Raw genomic sequence first — 18,615 nt, forward strand, 5'->3', positions numbered from 1 at the left:
GTCTAACATTTCTATGCCTATTAAAAATATTTAAGACATGTGACTAAAGTTAAAATGAATATCTTAATTTTTTTACTATTCCAACAAAAATCTGGAAACACTTTCTTGATATTCCGTGCATATTTAGTGAATGGCACAACATACGACGAAGTGCACATCACAATAAAATGGAAATGTCCCTCGCGAAAATAACAGAAACTGAAACAAAGAAATCGCCGTTCTACTTCTTATTCACAGTAATATTTTTAGTGTATACGCCTCGAGAAGCATGTCAAAATATATTAGCCATTATATTTTTTTCAGATGGCTATTACTTCAAAACATTGAAAATCACAAACGGGTGCTTTTAATCCGCTTTTTTAAATTACGGTTAATTGCGATAAACAAATAAAAGTAACACATCGTCGTTTAAGTCCAAGATGTCTATGGACGGATATACCATAATCGCCACGCTTGGCAGGCTGGTTGATCGCGGTGTGGTATTATAGTACACAGAGGATGCTGCTACCCATCCTCTGGAAACTTAGTAGTGGGCAGTGACATTTATAGATAATTAATGCACAAAGTGTGAATTAGTGTGTGAATCAAACCCGCGACCTACGATCGCAAGTGGTAGCCCAACGATAGAGAACTAATCTCTACCGTTGGGCTACCACTGCTCTCACTCCTACACGTACAAACGAAAGATTAAAAATGTTACTCAATTGTGTAATCGAGAAAGAATTGTGCAAAAAAAGTACAATGTTTGCAATTGCTACGCGGAATATAAAACATAAAATCACGAAAATGTGTGCTGGGCAAGGGCAATAAAATAAATTCATTAAATTGGCTCATATTTCACCTTCAAGCACACCACGGGTACTGCAGCGCCGATCGAGGAATTCAATAAAAATCACAATCGTAAAAGTTAAGATGGTAGCCATATAAAAATACCTAAGAAAGCATTAAGAGCCGTCCCCTAATAATAGGTCCCGCCAGATGCACGGGACGGCTGCTTGGAAAAGTCAGTGTGGGAACTCGAGCGAGGGAAATTATTTTTTTCGGTCTGCCACACACGGCCCTGCCAACTCGGCACAAACTGTGATCGCTCCTCTCGGCGACAGTTTACTTCAATCTCAGGAGACGAAAGATTCTTTATTATAAGAATATTACACAGAAGGAGCGAGCGAGGATATCCTTTCTTTTCCATACAATGGACGTGGGACCGTTTCATTTATCTTTATATAAAGAAATGTTGGTCGGGTCGTTAGATTATTTATGTACATAGACTATATAAATCCGATCTCTTATTTTTTTTGGTTTTGTAAGAGTCCTTATGTAGAATTAAATACTTATTAGAAAGGTTTTTTGAAAATCAATAAGTGATTTACATAACAGTAAACGTGTGTTCCTTTTTACGGGCTTGTCTTGGAAACTGGTGAATTCGTAGATGTGTCTAATATCAAAACAAATTAACAAAGACACACTACTTAACAAAAGATATATTAATATTTTGGGCTAGCGTTTGCACATCGCAAAAGACGTATACAAAATTTTAAACTAATTTTCATAGTTTAAAAGTTAATCAACTAACTTCAAAGATATATTTTGATATTTAAAGATATTGATTTATAGATTAAACAATTTTATTTTTGTCTTGTCAATTATCAAATGTCTTAGACACCTGGTATGCTAGTATTGTATGTTTACTACATTTTAGTCAATGATCATTCTTATAACACAAATGTTTATCCTCAGCAGCACGTTAACAAATATTGAAAAGTATATTTTTGATGTTGGATAAGTAATCGTAGACTAGCTTCAGCAAATAGCAATGAGAAATCGACAAGAAATACTTTAGCTATATTAGGTAAGTGGGTGACCAATTTGTCTAATGGTTTAGTTACGGTCTGTACCAGGTCACTGCTTCATACAGTTCAGTTTTAACCTTTATGTAAAGTTACCTTTGAAAACCGGTAAAAATTTAACCGAAAATGTGAAAGAAGTTAATGATTTTCTAAAAAAAATATGCTTTATACAAGGTGTATAATGTACTGAATATTCTGTGCGGTAAATTTTTGCCCCTTAAATTTTTCGTTTCCCAGTTGATTGTAATTAATTATGAAAGGCTGTTGCATCATATATCGGATAAAAAAAAAGATTTAAAAAACTGATCTACCAACCTTTAACAGCTACATTGTAGAAAATACTATGTCCACGAAAAATAACACCTAATTTTCAACGGTAGCAATGTTTGAATTTTTTTTTTCGTAATATTATATGTTTAAATTTGGGCATTGAAGATAATACATAATACATTACGTGTAGTAATATATAATTTAAATGTATAAATAACCATCATCAATTCAGCCATAATACGTCCACTGTTGATGATTGGATCAATACGACTGTTGGAAGTGGCCTGCATCAAGTCTTTCGATGACATTAACAGGGATTAAACGTTCAATTATATTAATTCAATATATATGTATGTATCTATTTTAATTAATAGAACAATATAAAAATAGAACATAGACTGTCTAACCATTTCCTACTCAACTTTTAATTTACTAACCGGCTGTGAATGAATCATCGAACCTTCACGTCCAGCATCTAAAGTTCTGCTCTTTGAAAAAAAAAGCAATAATTCAATGAATTACAAACAAATATACCAATGTATGTTTGGTTTACATTTATATTACTTGTAAACAACTTATCTTGTATAAACCCTAGCTAAACGAATTCTGTAATACACATACTTCTATAAAATATTTTTTAGCATAATGTGTTTTACGCTATGTTGGGTATTTTAAGAAAAAAAAAAAAGTAAAAACACTTCGTTCCTCTATGGAAAACCGCCGAATAGTTGAAACATCTGACCCAAACTATTAAATATTTGATGTGAATTAAAACCTAAAAAGCGCATTATGATGTTATCAAAGATAAAACATTGTATACCGTTAAAACGTTGCAATGAAAACATATTTGCAAAATAACTAAATTATTTACTGTGCCCTGAAAAGAAAACTTAAGATATTAATATTTCTATTTTGTTCACATTAAAGCTATAAATAAATTAAGCGATGTAAACCAAGTTTATTTTTCTTAGTGACTATGACAGCTACACAATTTTTCAGAACGAAATCTTTCCGAGTATTAGTATCAAACGTAACTTTTAAATAAAAAAGAGACGTTTCATGTAACGTTTATATTATCCATGAATCGTTTCATTTCAATTTTATTTCTTTGCAATGCTGATGTTGCAAAAAACAATAAAGAAGTTAAAATAAATTCGAATCAAATTGGCGTTATAGTACTAATACGCAATACGTAGCCGAGTAAAGGTTACTATATTCTAAACATTTTAAAGATTCCTTTTTTCTAAACTTTTATACAATTAAATAATAATAAAAGAATTAAAATGACTGATAAGACTGATTCTGGTTTAGGGCTCGCATGTACCGGCACATTTCGGGTAATCACAGGGGCGAATAATTGCGGGATGCAACGAACAACGCAACTCATTAGTGCAATGTTCAATTAGAGAGAGGCGATGGACGGAGACTCGTGTAATATAACTGGCTGTCCAAATGTTAATTACGTTTTGGTTTCAAATTAGAAAAATAACCTGATACGCTCTATCTTAATTTTTCTGTTTTCATTAATTTGAATATTCAAAATTAAGATTCAAATTCTAATTAGAAATATCATTATATATATTTATACGCACTTTAAATCCTCAATTACTTTAACATTATAAGTACTTAGCTACCACCAACTCGGAACGCTGTGCTGCAGAGAAAGGCCGGTCAAAAACTAAACACTAGTTCTTTTTAAATTTAGGAATATTTGATTTATGTATCATATGTTAACCATGTGTCAACAAACCAAGCTTCACACAATTCGATCAAATAAAAACTGTCGATTGTTATAATAAGATTTATTTAATAATATATTTTTAATTTTATATTTAAAACTAAGAAAAACCAAAGGTTGAAATATACCACTAAGTGCAAAAGTTGAATTTCTTATGCAAGAATTCCTTGAGACATTGATTTAGATTAAACAAAACTGAAGACAAACTTACTTAGTCCTGAATAAGACTTTATTTACTTTTCCTTTTTTAAAACCTCAGACGCTCTTCTATACAGTTTTATCGTGCTATAAAATCGAAGTAGTGGCAGCAGGTGGTGTCGTTCCGCTTTACATAATCTTTTATTAATATTTAGACACTCTCTTTGGCAAAAAATCAATGCTATGGTTAAAATATTATTTGTCAACAGCAACAGCAACTAATATAATGCTTGTAATCAAAATTAAAATATAATACTTTATTTCATAATAATTACTTTTACTATGAAATAAACAAAATCACTTGGAAAAGAATGCGGGACACCTTTGCACTTTTACAAAAATTAACAAAAACTGATATTACTGTTTGAAAACAATAAGTTAGATATCCATTAATTAAGCTTCCACCATAGTTAATAAATAACTAATGCTATAAAAATTAAATACACGTAAAACGGAACAATATTTATAAACATTATGTTGCTTTAAGTATTATTTTGTTTTAATTTTTCTTGGTATCTGTCGATTGACTTATGTAGTTTAGCCATGCGAGTAAAACAGAAATAAAACATTTCCAACATTTGTAAATAATCATCTCCTTTGAAACTAAAATAGATGTTCCCTTTGTTCTTCTTAATAGGCTATCGTCATGAAAACATTTTATTGTTGTAATTCTAATAACTATGTTTTATTTAATGACTTTTATATCCGTGTACACCTACGTTGCATGTAAAAAAATGATGAAGAAGCAATGAACACGTAATTGAAAAATAAATTTAGAAAATTTTTTTTCAAGCATAGTTTAGTTATATTTAAATAATGTTAAAAAATGTCTACGGTTTATTTGAAAAAGTATAAAAAAATATTTAATAATAAGGAATAATTCCCAGTAACCTGGTCTTTCTGTACCTACAATGTTATGTAAAAATCATAGTTTTACTAGTGTAATATGAACAGTGATAAAAATTAATAAAATACTTACAACCATCGAATTGCCTCGGCTGATCTCGGTAAAAACACAAAAAATAAAACGAAAATCACGAAAAAACAACGCATTACAGTAAATGTTGCGAAGTAGGTTACCACTGGCTATTAAGAAATATCTATTTCACAAATTGGAGCATACGTAGTTTTGGCGGGAAAATATTGAGATTGGGAAGGAACGTAACGGTCGCGATGCTTGACGTTGTATTGTCTGCAACAGAATCCGAGTGGCATCCGCGCGGTGCACGCCTGCGAATGTGAACGCCGCCCGCCGCCGCTCGCCGCCGCTCGCCAGTGGTCAGAAAGACGTGCCGCCCGCCACCGACTGCCAAAGATTATAAAAGTCGTTCCCCAAACACAAATATTGTAAGAATTCTTGAACCAGTTATAAATAATATAACCGTGGGTTATTGTTAATATGTCTAATGCTCCAAATGTACAATTTAATACACATATAGTCAGGATGCACATATAAATTAAAATACCAACATTGTTGTCGTGATGTTAAGTACAGTTTCAATAAATAGTTCAGAAGATTTTCCCAAATATGCGTATTTCATCACACTCTACAGCAAATGTAAATGTAGTATCTTAATATAAAACATTATAATCCCGAGAAAGAATCAACAATATATAACCACCTAAATAGATGAAATTGCAAAGGGTTCAAATTTCTTCAACATAGTTGTATACCATTTTATATAACAGAATTAAGGAAAAAACCGATAAAGAAAACCTTTAAAAAATCTCACAGAAGTACCAATGTTTTGAAATTATATTATTTACTATTTAAATACAAGTAAGTTAGTTTTTTCCATTTTTTATCTTATGAATGACCTAAATAAAGAGAACAGTATCAAAAATGAACAAAATAATATAATCACTAAAAAAATGTGATGGCAACTGCAAATTAGGATTTAAAAAACAAACAGAGAACTAAAAAAAATTGAAACATTACAAGTAGACATTTTGATAGTTATCTTTTTTACTACCTCATCTATTTAACTTTCATAAAACTATTATAATTTATTTTATTAATTGATATTAGTCTAAAATACATTGATATATTGATTAATTAAAGTAAAATAAAGGTATAAACACACAATTCGGATCTCAATTTACCTAAAGGGATATTCGCTAAAAAAATATGGACGCGGACTTGTATTTGTCGTCTTATTGATAAAGGCAGATGTGGTTTTTACTCGTTCATTCGCATCCCAGGATTTTTTTAGATATAAAGGTGCATTCTATAATAATACGTAACTTCAACTTTAGGTAAATATATGCATAAATTGTTGTTATAAACTATTGTGCCGTGTCTCTGGGAGACTAGACAGTTCAAGGCATTAAGCAATGCTGTTCGAAGAGTGTGTGAACGGGCGGGCGGGAGGACACGCTCCCCAAGCGAGAGGCACAACCCACTTATCAATTCAGTCGAGTGGGCATTCGTTCATTGTGAAGCATTGTGCCTATTATGCGCGGATTCGGTGCTTATTTACCCGTTCACATGCCACTAGAGCAACCGTAAGCGCAATTAAATCATTAAATTATTTTTGTGACGTTTCCATGATCGTTGTATATGTAAAGTAGTATATATATGTATGTTAAAAAGTAATAAGTGGTTACTACTGATTATTATATATTTTTTTATTTAACTGAATACTATTTCACATTTAGAAGCTATGATAAAGACAAAAAGACAGTGTGAAATAGAGCTGAATATTTTTAGTCATTAACTAGAAACATTATTTTCCTGACAATTCAGGGAAAATTGAGAATAGTCAGCAATCATCCAATGTCTAAACTTAAATACTACGTATGTATACTATGGACACATTAAATATGGCTCTTTTCCGCATTACTGCGTGTTTGCAATAAAAACGTTTGTCAAATATAACAAGGGAACTTAACATTATTTTGATCAAAATTTAAGTTTATTTATGCGAAAAGAATCCGTACTTGGTATAAAATATAATAATTGACTTTACTGGCAATTATTAAGCTTATTTCTATTCAAATTTGTTTAATAGTCTCAATAAATTGAGTTAATTTTTTATTAATGATTGAGTTAAATTTATATAAATAATAAACTGATATAGTTTATATAAATTCATGCAGATAATCTAATGCTACCGCGCTGTCACTAAGTCAGATGAGTCGAACATATTTACGTGACACTAGTGATGATGCCTCCGTGGTAGATCTTATTGCATTTTTCTACCGACACGCTGAACGTTTGGAACTTTCGATTCGCAAAGTATCGTAATTAGTAAAATAACCATGGCCAATGAGACATGTTATCTTGCATCGCAACGTGACTAAAAGCCAAAAGGTGATATAATGTGAATTTTTGAAAAATTATCGACAAATAAGTGTTTTATTTTACAACATTATCTCCTTTTAGATCAATATATTTAGTTCATTTTTCACATTTTGTTTCATTCGTTTCAAATAACAATTTTTCTCGAGGACTCAATGTATGCGTTTGTATCGATAATAATCTCTACAGACGAACACAGTCTCTTACAACTCAGCCATTCATATAGGTTTAGAAAAAGAAAACAGTTGCTGGGGTTACTTTTGGAAAATATGCTGGGTGGGTTAGTGTGACCCATTTTTAATATTTGGGATAGTGCCTACACACGTGTGCACCCGTGCATTGCCTTGACGGAACAGCATTTTTTTCACATGAAGCGGTCGTTTTTGCATTAAATCAAATTTATTTTTACCTAAAAGCTCTTGATAATATTGTCCAAAGATAGTACTACACTTCTTTCCGTATTTTGTGTGCCTTGTTGGCTAAGAGCCTAAGTACCTTGTCTGCGGTTATAAACCGGGTAAAAATTAAGCAGTGTTTAATTTAAAGTTACTGCGAGGGAAAACACTAAGTTATCAAACAGTCCTCTTATCAGAAGTACTTCACTATTCTGTAGATTTATAATCTGTATGAAATAAATGTATGGCGCCAATAGTTTTAATTAATTTTTGTCCACTGGGTCACTGGTCCACTGGTTTAATTTGGATGGAACTAGTGCGGGCGACAGCCTCGCTCTATTGATATTGACCATATGTCTCAATTATTTCTCTCGATCTGTAATTATGTGCCTAGACGTCTAACAAGAAATGGTTTATTCAAGCATTTTAAAGCTTATTAAAATTATATTTAATATATATAAGGAAATAAAAGTTTTTTCTTTCCCGTGATGTTACCTTTATTACAAATACACTTAATTACACAAGACCAATATTCTTAATTATACATTTCCTTATAATGATTATGACTAATTTAGAAATTAAAAACTTATTGATCTTAATTTTCATTTTTCCAAATATGATCAGTAATCATTTTCAATAGTTAGATACGTAAACAACAATATTCGAAGTATATATTTTATCGTATAAAATAATAGACATTCCATTTTTAATAACAAAAAATGCAGTGTAGTAATTTAAAAAAACTTTTTAACTTTATATCAATTAATCTTGTGGAAAATCAGATTCAAAATTGTAATTGTATATAGTGCAATAAATTTTATTAATTATAATTATAACTTATTTTTATGATGTTGTTACTTTAAACTTTAAATATTGCTCCAAACCAAGACATAGATGGATGCATGTTTCACAATTCCCGGATTACGAAAGTAAAAGGTTTAGTTTTAGTTAAGCCGTGAGTTGATATAATTGTGGCTGTGATAACTATATCGTTTAATTGGCAAACACCGTGGAGTTTTGACACTGTTACTGGATCAGAACGATGTATCCCTCGTCATTGTCAACTCGTTTCTTTAAAGTATATCAGGCGAGATGAGACAAGTCGTCCAATTCCGGAGGCGGCTGGGAAGGTTGTCCACCGCGCGCGAACACCGGCTTGGTCATCACCGACACAGGCGCCTAGAACGTTAGAAAGGATTTTTGTTTTTCTTTACTAGCTAGAATTCAAAGAAACCATTTTATAAGACAAAGTTGATGGCAAATGCCACACCCATAAACCTATCTATATAGGTGGCGAAGCTCAAAGGCTTCCTTAGGAACTTTGTCATGGTGTATTGTGTTTGAATTGGAAGGCCGCCAACTCTTGGTATCACATCCACATAACTAATTGTCACAATTACTGTCTATAATTCATTTGAAAGAAAATAACGTGTACGTTAGGGCTTGGTGAACGGCATTTGAGATTGTAATATATAATGTCACCTGACTATGTGATGGTTGCGAGACAGAAGCCGTCGCCTGCTGCGGTGGCACACCAACCACGACCAACTTCTGTGGTGCCCCCGCTCCGCCGGCGCCCGCTGCCGGTCCGCTCGTCACCACCACCGACTACAAACAAAATAAAACATATTGTTACGTACGGATATGCAGATTGGCTCTAGAATTTTTTCAAATCTGTCGATGAGAGTTTAGCAAAATCAAATATTTTTCGTTGTTATACTTTTTTTGATTCCGTAAACAATCCAGGACGCTAAGTGACAATCAACCTTAATACTTTACATATAAGGCCCGACCGCACTTGTCGTGTTAAATACACACAACTTTTTTAACACTGTAGAAACTGTCTTAGAAAATCGAGTAAAATATATACACGTGACATGTGGTAAATTTGGGGTTATGTTCCATAACTTTAACATATCGTGGAGATGAAAAAACTAAATATTATCATAATAAGTAACTCCATAAATATTGATAAAATAAAAACAATTCATTTTATTTTATTTTTAAATAGCGTACAGTCAAAATTCAATCAATCAGTACAAAACATTTAAAAATAAGAATTGATATCAGGAATAAAAATCTATTTTGTAACTATTTATCGCTATTCATATAATTTATTACGGACTGAACTAACCAAAAATGCCATCGTCAGCAGATACGTCAGATATACAGATATCTAAATAGCTACATAACTGTTGGGTTTAAAGAATTTATTATTTTCTCAATTATATTTTGATGCTGTATTGAAAATTTTCGGTAAGCCCTGTCGAAATTAGATTTAAAAGAATTGACCGGCTTACTTCAAAAGATCAGTATATGTGCTGCATATAAGGATGCAACACGTATCTTTTCGAGATACTAACATAATCGTCCGTAACAATATTTAACTTATTTAGTCGATATATCATAATCGCCACGATTGGCAGGCAGGTTGGCGATCACTGTTTGGTATTATGATACGCGGAGGATATTGCTGCTCATCTTCTTGAAATTTGTTTGTGAGAATTGGCAGTCTTATATGTTCATTAATGCACAAATTGTGAATTATATATATAAGTCTGTATCCCAAAAATCGAACTCGCGACCTGCGTTTCAAAGTCTCAGTCCTCTATCGCTGAGCTGTTATTGCTTATTGTTTTATGATAAATCTGTTATTTGCACTAAAATTTAAAATAAAATACATACATACTAAGTTAAGTTTTCTAAATGGAGAAACAGTTGATGAAAATATTACCTGCACATTTTGACTCCGTACTATAGTAGGTTGAGAAGTATGCACAATATGACCTGCACCACTTGACACCTGAACCTAAAAATAATTAAAAATGTAAATAGTGACAAATTAATATTTACAAATATTGTAAACTATGTATAAGTTCCCCTCAACAGGAGAAATACACGAGCTTATAAATTATAATCGATACGTCGGAACTCTGTGGTTTCGAACGGCGTCAACAGACGGCACTAGTAGTTTTCCAACATAATCACAGATGTAAGAAGCATTGCGCGGTAGGCTCGACATCAGAAGTGGGATGTAATCCGCACTTTCATTAAAGCTACGATGAGTAACTACAGTCTACTACAAAGAATTCATAAGAGAGGACCTTTTTCACTCTTATTCATGTTATGGCCTATTTGCATCAGACTGTAATGTTCATCTACCTACATTTGATAAAAAGTGTTATTTTTGGTACTTCGTTATATATAATGTTATCGTATTACGCGCTCGGCTAAACATCCATTAACTAGAACAGTTTTCACATTACTTGAATAAAGTACTAAAAGCGCAGCCGTGGACTTTGCTCTCACGGTGTAACCTTCCTTGTACTGACAAAACGCCTATTTTATTAACATCATCATTTTCATATTCATTTATAAGATAACAATACTAGTATTCTCTTATAGTGCAAGTTTAGATGATAGATATTTTGACTGAATTATTTATATTCTCTGGCAGGACACTCTGCCAATACTTAACCCATTCAAAGTTGCCTCATTGACCTCCAAAAGACAATTTATCATTACTGTTTAAGCGCAAAGACCAGGCCTCCACCCCACTACCCTTTTCTTTTATTGCTGAGTTCGCAATTTTTTTAACTTACTACATTCTGGGCAGCGAATCGGTACACTAGCGCCTAACGCTTCCACATGGCTTACCCGAGACAAGGTTCTACATCCAAGCTTGTTATAATTTGCTAACCCTATTATTTTGTTTAAAAAGACTAGACAGATTATAGATATAGTCAGAACTCAGACCATGAATATCTCATGGTGCTTGAATAAACACTAAAAAGTTTTTTGTGTCTTTATTGGTTCTATCATATGTCCAAGTTTGTTTATAGGTATGTAATATGCAAATTATCAAATCTTTATTAGTATGAAATATTTCATCATAATCATAAATAAATTAAGAGTAATATTTGCTTTTCAGTCCCACTACATGATACCGCTGTAAAACAGTGAAGTTTCTATAAGGAGAAGCAATAATGGTGTGATGCCATTGCTAAAAGTGATGACGGAGTTCAATCTGGGTCAGACCGCTGACGCATATCATCGGATTTTTTGGGGTCAGGAATAGTCGAGAGCAAAAAAAAAACTATTTTGATTTACTTTATTTCAGACTATCCTCATGAGGACTTGTGAGGCCGTATCGGCCAGCGTTGACAGATGGCGCTAACAGTTTCCATGCATAAAAGGGGCACCGCGTGGTAGAATCGACACATTAACAAAGACAAATCGACAATGATGCGATATGTATTAATAGAAACGGGTCGTAAAACTCATTGATCAGCGCAAAGCTCGAGAGCGGCTTGATCATTACTTGGTAATTGCGTGGTTCTTTTACATTTTTTAAAGAACAATAGTAATAGTAACACTTATTATTTTCCATAAAAACTAAAGAGTAAATGAAAATATGTATAGTTACGGGTTCGAGTTTGGGGAGTACTCTATTCATAAACTATTATATCTTTTCACCAATTTAATAACACACATAATTATATTATTATAAATATATTATTTATTGTTAAAGATATGAGTTAAAACAGTAAAAAAAATTGAATTATAATATATGTTTTTTTACCTGTGGGGTCTTTTGTTGGGACACTATGACGAATTTCTGCGGTGGCGGTGTGACGGGTGCTGGAGATTGCGGGCCCGGACCAGCGCTTATCACCACGTTGCGGCTAGCCACTGTCTCTGTTTAATGAAAACGTTGTTAACAGCCAATCAGTTGGCCAGGCTCTATTTTTTCCGATAATTGTCACTCCTAGCGTGTTCATCACTGCTACTTAAGTGGCATTTGCAGATCCCGTGTGTTCCATGCGGCGCGAAAACGACGCTTAGCCTAAAACCTCTTTTAAGGCAACTTAGCTCCAGGGCTCGGCGAGGAACCTCAGTTCAGGCCGATACATACTACAGTTTCACCAACTTTAGACGCCTCCGAGCTTTTAGATCGCTTGGTCGGCCGCTCCATGGAGTGATTAACCTCAAGGTTAGAGGATCTTGGCTGGGGTTGTCATTCATAAATAATCATCGAGGACTGGAAGGTGAAATAATGTGTTGTGTACCGGCTAGCTTAGGGGTCGAGGGCGAAGGCGTAGCGTGCGGCACAAGCGGAGGCGTGCACGACACTACAGCGACAGCACCGCCGCCACCACCACCTGCCGGTGACGCTCGCAACTTGCTCACCATCTGTTGCAAGCTCGGTCCCAGGTAACCGTAGTCCCGCCTTTGAACGTATTTCATTAAAAATTTATTCTTTTTCACTACCTTAATTTTAATTGAACTAGTTCAATACTGTACTATTTACGCGGATTATTTTTATGCGATTTTGAAATGAGTATTTCATCCCAAAATTTCTTAGACAAGCCTGCATATCGACAGTCACCATAAATCGTGGAAGTCACTTCATTTGTTCCGCTCACAAACAATTTTTGTAGAGTTGTAAAGGACAGCTCGATTTACCGTAACTCCGCAAGTCCAGATGTCGGTGACTTATAATTTGACTCTACAATGAACGAGCCGTTCTGAACAATATCTGTTTAGTTTTTTACTATTGATAATAATAAACTAGACAAATATTGTTGAATAACAAAGCGGTGTAGGCCATATATGTCAACAGAGATTCCCACGTGAATGCGCGGGTAGCAACCGCGCTTCGATTGGGTCACGTGAATTAGAAGTATTTTATCTCTATAAAATATAATTTCATGAAATAACATTTATACCTTAAAAAGTATTTGTATGAATTAAATATTTTAATTACAAGAATTGAATGATTTCGTATTTTTTTAATTTATTAATAATCACTAGAATGACAATTATGAATAGAGACAAAGAATCAATTTTTTATTTGTGATTATTATAAACAATAGACAGATATTTAAATTCTAATTCACTGTTTTGTAAATGTGTATGCCGGAATTTTTCTTGTAAAAGGTCACTATTCAATAAAAGTTTGAAAGCCAATAATCTAGTTTAATAATGCTATAAGTGGACCATAACACTTACATTAAGTAAAGAGCGTGCTAGCAATGATATGTTGTTATTTATAATAAATAAAGTACATGTTATTAACTAAAAATATATATATTCAGCAGTTCAGCTTTTATAATCATATGGCTGTTGTGTACTATTAGCAACAGCTAACTTTTCTATGGAATAACAAGACATATGGTGGTGTTGAATGGTATAGTAAGTAATAGTTCTTTATGCGTCAACACGAAACCTACCGTAAAATTTTTATAAATATATTTTTGGCAATGTTGCAACATTATGCAATCGGCAAGGTAGTTAAAAATTTCGTTACTTATAATCATCAGGCACGTCAGGAGACTGGCGCAGTTGACGCACAACTGGGGCCAGTACTTTAAGCAGTTGATGCTTGAGATTGCCGGCTGCTAGTCTATCCGCACCGCCCAAACCGCTCAGAGCACCTTCCACTCGCTCGCCCAACCACCGCACGCGTGGAAGGATAAAAACCTGCAAAATCACTCAAAGATCAATTTAAATAATATGCACATATATTTTATATACTACTTTGTGTGAATTAAGTATAATATATGATACCTAAGCTTTGTAGATAAAATTAGAAAAAACCCTTTTCCCAATTTTTACATTTTATATAAACATAATGTGATGCAATTGTCAACAATAAATTGTAAGAGATATAAAATAATTAAAAAGTCAACAAAACATAAATAAATAATTTGGACAAGTGTTATAACAATATTTACCTCTCATTTTGAAACTTATATCTAAACTAACCTTTCATCATCATTTTATATTACCTGAAGATATTTGCCTTGTAAGTTATAAAAAACAATTACATTACACTGTAAAACAATATGAATGAATACTTTTGGCTATTTCTTACTTTAACAACTTCAGGTCCAAGCTCAGCTAACCCTTGAACCGCCCCATAAAGTGAAGCCAATGGTGTTTTCTCTGACTCTTTCATTGTAGTAACCATTGAAGGCCCATTGCCTGTTTCATTATTTGTTTGGGAAGGACACTGTAACGCTTTGGAAAACAATCTGTAAAAATATTTAAATAGTTAACAAGTTTACTGTACACTATAATAAAAACTTAATAATAATTTACATTTTGTAAATAACCAAGTCAGGGTTGTTCTTCAATGTACACCTGTAATAATCAAAATGGTAATGTATGATTACTTTTATATCAAGTGTATTATATATACCTTGTAACCCTTGTTTGTAGATTATTGGTTGAAGTATTAAAAGTTTTGCAAATTTGGGACATAAGCCTAGCGGCAAAATCTCGCAAAGCCCAATGATTATCCATTTCAGGTCGTAAACATAACTGCCTTGATACAATGCATGTTGAAACAGATGGAATTAATTCATGTAACTGGAAAAAGAATACGTCGAATTCATTAATTTTGGACTAATTGCAAATGTCTTGTATATCAATGTGGTATATATTGGCCTAAATGAAAATATTTTATTAATAAAAAAAGTAATCATCCACTAGTTCATAAGACACTTTAACAAAAAAATAAATTTAAAAAATGTTAAATATAAATTTTATTTTTGAAATATTTAGAATAAATTTTTAATTATTTCTACATTTGAAATATTTTTTTTAATATTTTTGCAGGTTGGTATAATAACTTACATATTTTTCCAGATAAAGAGATTGATTATCAAGGAGTGCTTTTACCATTCTCATTAAGTATATGAGAAGAGCTAAATTATTCTGCACTACATTGACTTTAACACCTTCTGAAATGAATGTGCACATCCTTGGTAACATTTCATGCAGACCTGGATCACAGGCCAAAGATTGTAAGGCTTCCTGAAAAACAAAACAAATCAATCAGCTGCTTTACATTCATTCATTAATAATTTCAGGCTAAATGTGATTAAGTTAAAAAATGGAACACACTTTTTAGGGTGGCCATTTTTAGGTTTAAGATTCGTTTGCAAATTGTTGTTACAAATTGTTAAAAAATTCTTAGCTATGAATAATTTTCTTATAAATTTCAAACAATAGTAGGAATTTATGATATTTTAAATTAAAGAATGTGCATTATGTACGAAAGTTGACTATTTATGCCTAGCATGGAATTTTTCTTTCAAAATAATCATTAAACCTCTACAATTATAATTTTTTCATAGCACATGTCAGTTCAATAATATTAATAAAAAACAACTTACTGCCCGTCGTCCTTCATCACTGCCTACACAGGCCTCAGTAATTTCTTTATAGTAAAGTTGTTGCTCCACACTTAATTCATGTGTAGCCAGTTGTTTTACATGTACTGATTCTGAAGCCTTCAAACGAGCTGCTTTACCACAAACAGGTTTACCTAAATTTAATAATTATTTTAATTTTCCAAATTCAATAACAATTTATAATACAAATAGCTGAAAAATGTAATTCAAAAAAAAAAGTAAAAGCAAAAGTAAAAGCTGAAAAAAAAAGTATTCTAAGAATATTAAAAAATTATAGCTTTGATTAAAATATTTTTACCCCAAATTCTTAAAAAAAATTATAAAAATTATGTTCACATTTTTTTGCAACAAATAGTTTAACAACAATAACAGCAATTTTCATTACTACAAGTAACTATTTCACCTATTACATTTTTAAAACTAATACGATTAATAATATATTATCATCTCAGCCAGGTTTGTGTCCAGTTGAAAGAGACCTTGCATCTTCCATGCAAATATATATAACAAATAAATTAAATGTTTAAAAGGTATAATGGCAAAAAATTCTGTAAATCCATGTTTTACATCTAGCATTAAAATAATATGTGTGAGACGTGGAAGGTTACAAAAAACATCATGCACAATTATTAGTCTTCATGAACAAAATCCTTGTTAAATTCTCTGTATTTACTAGCATGAGCAAATCACCAACACTAATCTATGGGAACACTGGAATGTGAGCACAAGCAGTAAATCAAACTCTCAGAAAGGAGCTGGTGTGCTGGGCTGAAATCCCCAAAGAAAGTGAAAATGTGGTTGTCCACTGGAAGTCCTATCAGCTGACGACAATAGCAGAGGCAAAATAAATGCTGAAGACGTGGACAGAGTTATAAAGCAAGACTCAAGACAGACCCATATGGCAATGCCATGTGGAGACCCTCTGCCACACCTAGGGGAATATAACTTATGGTGATAAGTAAGTAAGTCTCACAAATAATAATAATCTATACCTGCAGAGTCTTTATTATTAGGCTTGCTTAGTTTGCTGATAGGGTCTACAGATTCTAGCTTCTGTGCCTCCTTAGATAATGGGGGTGGATTTTCTGGTACAGCTGGTTGCACACCATCAACACTTAACCAATGTGCTCGAACAGAAACATCTAAAGGAATTTTTGGAGGTGGTGCAGACAGTATTTCTGATAAATCTATTTCCTTTTCCTCCACAAAATGAAGTTCTCTGCCACCACCAGATGCAAAACGAAATGGTAATGAATCTGGCTGTATGAATCCATATTGACACTGAAACAATTAAAAACTATGTTATGAATAAATCACATTTTACAAACTTCAATTATGACTAAAATAAACAAATAAAACAAAAGAGCACAATGGTTAAGAAGAATGTGCACACTTTATGTTACATCTATAACAAAATATGTAAACTATGTTGAAGGCTTGTTTCTTAGCTTTGCAATGTTTCCGACAATAGCAACAACACAAAGCTAAGAAAAATATTGACCTATTCCATTCTCATATAGACAGTTATCAAATGCAAATCGAGTTCTTTATTCTATATACTTTATACCTGAAAGTTCCTGAAATTTTAAGTTAATATTTGCTTATTATTTTTCGGGTTATATATAAACTAACTTACTTCGATATTTTTAATTTTAAGGGCATGGTCAATATCAGTTATAGATAATTTCTGTCGTTTAGAATGATGCATAAATTTCATAGAATCTTGGACAATAATTTTAAGTCTATAAGAAACATCATCGGCTAATTCTTTTGCAGCGTCGTCGCCAAGACTTGCAATCCCAACACTTTCAGCGATAACTTTTATTGAATCAATAGTTAAAGAGGATCCATAAACTAATTCAGAATCACCCATTCTTTAAATATTCTGGTAAATCATATATTATTGACTACTCATATAATTATAAAAAGTTACATAAAAATTAAAAATTTATGTAGTCTTAGACACAAAAATAGCAACTGCTCATAACTCTACTATAAATCGTTTATTTTGTGATGACAGCAGTGACAGTTGACAATAACGCTTGTGGTATCGATTGTGACCATTATAATTAAGTATTTCCCACACTACTATTTTTTAAAAACTTTTACAAATATAATTATTAAATTTAATTAATATTTATTATCTTCCTCGCAACAAAACGTTAAGGAGTATTTTAAATGTTGAGCGCGATGCTGTTTCAACAAGTTTTTTATTCGTAAGTTCAAAGGATTTAGGAGTTTTTAGCCTATTTAGTTTTCATTGCATAAAAAATCAAGCCTTATTCATTTCTCCAAAATTTTTTGAGAATAAAGTAATTACTTGAAAAATATATCCACTTAAAAAATGTATTATTAGACTTAAAAGTATATACCATTAAAACTCTCTTTTAAATTATTCAATTTATAAAAGACGCAATAAAATAAAATAAAATATTTTACCATTTTTTCTTGGAGTTCTTTGAAGTTAAATATACTTTAATTCAATTTTTTTGTATTCAAATTTAGCGAATACAACTGTAAACAACAATGTGATAAACCGTTTTATACAGTTGATTTATGTTGTTAAATTATAATTTTATAATTTAGAGAGTCATAGACAATCCTTACCTGGAATCATTTAAATTTTAAGGACAATACAGTCAATGTAACCGTATTTTATTATGAA

The 18,615-nt window shown here is 32.2% G+C and overlaps 2 protein-coding genes across 2 annotated transcripts in view; both read right to left on the minus strand.

The window, feature by feature from the left end:
- Nucleotides 1-5,254, minus strand: part of LOC137929471 (protein Wnt-11b-2-like) — a 35,758-nt gene extending 30,504 nt beyond the window's left edge. The window contains exon 1 of the mRNA XM_068772438.1: nt 5,033-5,254. Coding sequence (XP_068628539.1) covers nt 5,033-5,106 — 74 coding nt within the window. The 5' untranslated portion in view covers nt 5,107-5,254. The remainder of the gene's footprint in view (nt 1-5,032) is intronic.
- A 3,159-nt stretch (nt 5,255-8,413) lies between these two features.
- Taf6 (TBP-associated factor 6) lies at nt 8,414-17,937 on the minus strand. Its single transcript, XM_068772376.1, has 12 exons — nt 17,587-17,937; nt 16,943-17,231; nt 15,933-16,084; nt 15,391-15,570; nt 14,954-15,123; nt 14,627-14,786; nt 14,060-14,232; nt 12,819-12,979; nt 12,332-12,447; nt 10,484-10,558; nt 9,232-9,357; nt 8,414-8,928 (listed from the first exon to the last, which is right to left on the minus strand). Exons 1-12 carry the CDS (start codon nt 17,821-17,823, stop codon nt 8,833-8,835), a joined length of 1,935 nt encoding a protein of 644 aa, XP_068628477.1. The 5' UTR covers nt 17,824-17,937; the 3' UTR covers nt 8,414-8,832.
- Nucleotides 17,938-18,615: the final 678 nt, after the last annotated feature.

The sequence above is a fragment of the Battus philenor genome, unplaced genomic scaffold, assembly GCF_028537555.1.
Source record: "Battus philenor isolate CCGP_79_NKW_IND1 unplaced genomic scaffold, ilBatPhil1.0.hap1 SCAF_5, whole genome shotgun sequence".
NCBI classification, from domain to species: domain Eukaryota; kingdom Metazoa; phylum Arthropoda; class Insecta; order Lepidoptera; family Papilionidae; genus Battus; species Battus philenor.